We start from the raw sequence: 4505 nt of genomic DNA on the forward strand, positions 1-4505 counted from the left end.
CACACACACACTGCTCACTCTGGCCTCTCTGGGCACGCTCTTTTCCCCTCCCGAAACACTTCCACCTTTCTTCTCTGTATCCTGTCTCTTCTTTCTAGCACAAGAGCTTGGGCAGAGGTCCAAGGGCTGCCCACATTTCATTTCCTTGCTGTATTTCTTCTCTAGCTCAGCCCTTGATCCACTCCTGGTCCTATTCATTAATGCTCCTTCACATGGGGATGTCTCATTTTCCCATCTGGACTGTAAGCTTCTTGTGAGCAAAGACCATTCTCACTGTCTCTTCTAACCTCCCTCCCCCCATTGGATGGGCCTAACAAATGCTAATCTTTTCAAAAGACATGGATATGCTCATGAGGGAAGATGAGGGGTCGTGTGTTGGGGGAGCCAGGAAGATCCAGGCCAGTTGGAACATGGGCTTGACGCCAGGTGGATGAGCCTGACCCAGGAGCTGCCTCAGACCATTCACAAACTTCCCTCCAACAGTAAGACATCTTCAAGCTCTGGGCTGGTCAGAAGGTTTGGTGGGAAAAGTCTTAGCTCAGCACTACCAAGATGACAGTTTGCCTGGGAGAAGTTTTTCTTAAATAGATCTCGACTTCAGAACATTGTGGATGGGACTTTAAGTATTTGCTAAACGTGACCTTATGTGTAACTTTATCTCTGAGTAGGACAAGCCCATATGAAGCTAACAGGTGCTGGGATGATCTTGGCTTGGGGGGAGGTGCGGAATTGGTGGGAAAACAGGGAGCTCTTGTCGAGACCAGGAGCCCCATCTGCTCCAGGCAGCTGCTTGTTTTGGTCTGTGGCAGGTAGCCCAGAATTCCCATTCAGAGGTGGGCAGCTCCTTGCAGGCTCTGGAGGGGCCCAGACTGTCGACAAGAAGGCCTGCACCAAGTAGCATTTTCTCCACATTGCAGCTGCCTGACCCTGTCCCCAGGGCCTGGCACTGATCCTCCCATTCACCCTCCTTTTTGTATAGTACTCGGGCTGTATTTGGGTCTTTCTGAAACATCTTCCCATCCATCATCTCATTGGATCCCTGAGAGGAAGGTAGAGTGAGTGATGCTAAGACCAGTAGGGCTGGAATCACCTAACCCAAGCCTGTCTTTACTAGAGGGTGCTGAGGTCCAGAGATAGCATAGTAGGGTGGAGATGTGGACCCACGTCCTCTTCTCCTATGCAGCGTTACTGCCGTTTCATAGATTTTGAGATTACAGAGAAATGAATGACTTATTTGGGGTCGCATGGTGGCTGGACCTAGAACCCAAGCTCATGGATCTTTTCTGGATAATGCTGTCTCTGCAGCATCCCGAAGCCCAGAAATCCATCCCCACAGATGGCGCTGCGGAGCCATGGCACACATGAGTTACCGCCAAAGTCTTTGCCTTCTGGTTTTCTTTGAACAGATTCATTTGTTCTAAACTCATCCTCAAAAATAGCTCTTGAAGGCATGCAAGATGCAAATTAGCCTAATAATTTTATTTATGTCCCCCTCATATGCAGAAAGAGTAGGAGAAAAAATCAGTCTGTAGGGGGTTCTACATAGCCTGCAAATTCTGCCAGGCACATGTCACTCTGGCTTAGCTGAGATCACATCGCCCTCAGCCAAATTCCCAGAGCAGGAAGTCAAATGGAATAGAGACACATTTCCCCCCCTCTGAAAAGCAGCAGTCTCCTGATGGGACCGTGGGCTCTGCAGAGGGAGGAGAGAGGTACCAGCTGGGGGCCAGCAAGCACTTGTAACCAATCTGTCAGGATGGAGTGGCCGCATTCATGGACAGAGGGCCAGGTTGGTGCCCAAGGCAGCTGTGTGTCAGAGTGACGGGTGGGCAGGCAGGCAACCACTGGAGGCGCTCCGGGGCCTAGAGATCCACAGGGAGATGGGGAATTGCATACGGTCACCAGCTCTGCTTCCTCTCAGACTGGAGCATCTCTTTTCCTTGCTCTGCCTCTGGACCAACTGTATTTCAGAAGGCGAGCTGGTGTTTTGGTCTCCTTGCGGCCAAGAGGCCCGAGTGACAGCTAGCTCAGCCATCGGTCCCCCGTTCCCCATGGGGGCTGCTTCCCAAGATGCACGGTGCCCCTTGGAATTATGGCCACATCCATGTTCCCATTCTCCTTTTGCCCTGAGACTTCCTTTGGAGTGAATGCTATTTTTACAAATCTTGCTCACCTTTCTTCCATCAATACTCTCGTGGCCTGGGTGAGCAGGTCTTTGTGAAAGAAATCTCCCCTTCTTTAGAAGACTAAAGATAGCAAGTGTCCCGGGCAGGGTGAGAATGGTGCAGGATTTCTCTTCACTTTTATCTCAGAGTTACCTTTCTCTGAGGAGCTGAGAGTGCTTTACATAACATTAACAAATTAAGTCCCATAACACCCCTGGGAGATGGGCTAAACAACCGCTTAAAAAATATACCACAAAAGCAGAGGAGATGCATGTTCCTCAGAGGATTAGAGGGGACCTGGCAAGGTCACTGAAGGTTAGAGAGTCCGTGCCCTTCACTTCTCCCTCCACACTCCTGTTTCCTTCCCCACAAGGTAGCCTTCTTTTCTCTGGAAGAATTCCTCATCATTGTCCCTACCACCTTTTCTCGTAATTCTTCCTTCCTCTTCTCTCCACGTCCCTCTTGAGCTAGGGAACACTAAACCAGGTTTCATTTCCCGGCACAGATTGGACTTAGCTTAAGGAGAAGATTGCCTCATGACCCCCCCCCACCAAGTCTAAATTCTGCACAGAGTGGAGGGGGGATGAAAATTGTGTGCCCACTGTGACCTTTAGCTCTTTTTCAGTCCCTATCTCATCAAAGTACAATTTCTTTGTCTGCCCCAAGACTGTTCTGCCCCGTGCCCTGTTAGGATTTTTGTGGTGCTGCACTGGCTGAACAAGTGTTTCAGGCTCTCATCCCCTGAGCTGAACCCCATCCTCATAGACCATTTTTTGCACGTGTGCCTGGGCCAGTGCCGATCCCCAGATTGCTCTCCTGGGCTGGCATTTTGGTTCTGGTTACTCATAATAGATTTGTTTCAGTCCAGATGCGTGTGACCATTTGAAAGCTTCCAGGCAGAGTCTGTCTGAGCACCTGATTCAGCCACATGCCTATCTTTTCCTCCCTAGGGCCTGATGCACTCCAGTGGTCCCGTGGGGCGCCATCGACAGCTGGTCCTGGTACTGGAAGGAGAGCTGTACCTCATTCCATTTGCCCTCCTGAAAGGAAGTGCCTCCAATGAGTATCTGTACGAGCGTTTCACCCTCATCGCGGTGCCCTCCATCCGGGCCCTGGGCCCCACTTCCAAGGTAGGCCTCAGCACTCTCTTCCAGGCAACCTGGCCCACTCCCCTGTGCCCCTAGGAACCAGAGAGAGCTAAGTTATAAGCAGATAAGATTCCACCACCTCCCACGGTGGGGAAAAGCTCTCATCTTCCAGGTCTGATGGAGTCAGGGGCCTGGATGGACCCCCCAGACTCTCACAGCTTCTTCAGTTCAAGCCCCCCAGTCCCTCTTTTTCTGACCTTTGAGGGCTCCATGGTGGCCATCTCTAGGGATTGCTGGGTTCTGGCTGGAATCACCCCACAGTTCACAGAGGTTTCAGGCTGGACTGAAAACCCCAGGGAAGCAGTTGCTCCATTTTTATCCACAAAAATCCAATTGGCCTTTAGATGCCACAAACAATGTGCTTAGAACCTTCCTGGGAGCCTGTCTGTATCTGTGGGATGCCTCTTGTACATAGAGTCATCACACTTATTTTGTGGCAACAAATGTGATTACAGAAAACAGACCAGGGCCTAAAATGGAAGGAGAAGAAATCCATCAGCTTTCAAGGAGGAGAACCTTATGTCTCAATCAGTGTCCCAGATCAAAGAGGGGGAAAGATTGAGCAAAAATGGCCGCCTCCCTATGGATCTGGGCTCTGGTGCTCACTCACCCCTAGCACTGGCCGTCTGTCTGTTCTGATAACACATTTGACTCCACCCTGGTCTTTCCACTTAGAACTGAATCCCTTCTATCATTGCCCAAGACCCATCTGCCTTTATAGCTGACCAAAGGCCTGCCTGCACAGCCCTTTCCCCTTGGCCCTACCTGTCCCTATCAAAACTGCTTGTAGAGCGACCCCCAGAAATCCTGAGTCCTGTCTGACAAGCCATCCTCGAGCTACCAATGGGTTCTCACAAATGATTCGGCTGCCTCCCATCCAATAGACAAGTGGGAGCCAGTCAGGGAAGCTGAGGTTCCCTTGGCTGCTGAGGCCTGCCTGGACCACTCACCTTGGGCTCATGTTTTAAGAGCACAGTCTTTAGATGAGTGTAAATATGGCCCATTTTTAGATCACTGGCTTTTGGAGGGAACATCATTTTTACATAACCAAGCCACATCTGCACAATAATAAAGCTAACTGCCATTGGTGTGGCACCTTCAGGCTTACAGAGACTTCATATGCCTCATCTCGTTTAAGCCTGAAAACAGCCCAGAAGGAGAAGGGGCTTTGGAGGCCAAGGGCAGCCCCTCA

The 4505-nt window shown here is 50.7% G+C and overlaps 1 protein-coding gene across 2 annotated transcripts in view; it reads left to right on the plus strand.

Moving 5' to 3' along the window:
• TTC28 (tetratricopeptide repeat domain 28) overlaps positions 1-4505 on the plus strand; it is a 712524-nt gene that overhangs the window by 673961 nt on the left and 34058 nt on the right. For both annotated transcript variants that reach the window (XM_069081377.1, XM_069081378.1), the window contains one exon: positions 3116-3295. In XM_069081377.1, coding sequence (XP_068937478.1) covers positions 3116-3295 — 180 coding nt within the window. The remainder of the gene's footprint in view (positions 1-3115; positions 3296-4505) is intronic.

This window comes from Petaurus breviceps, unplaced genomic scaffold (genome assembly GCF_028583685.1).
Source record: "Petaurus breviceps papuanus isolate PSGF00001 unplaced genomic scaffold, PetGlider_PUasm1.0 99, whole genome shotgun sequence".
Lineage (NCBI taxonomy): Eukaryota > Metazoa > Chordata > Mammalia > Diprotodontia > Petauridae > Petaurus > Petaurus breviceps.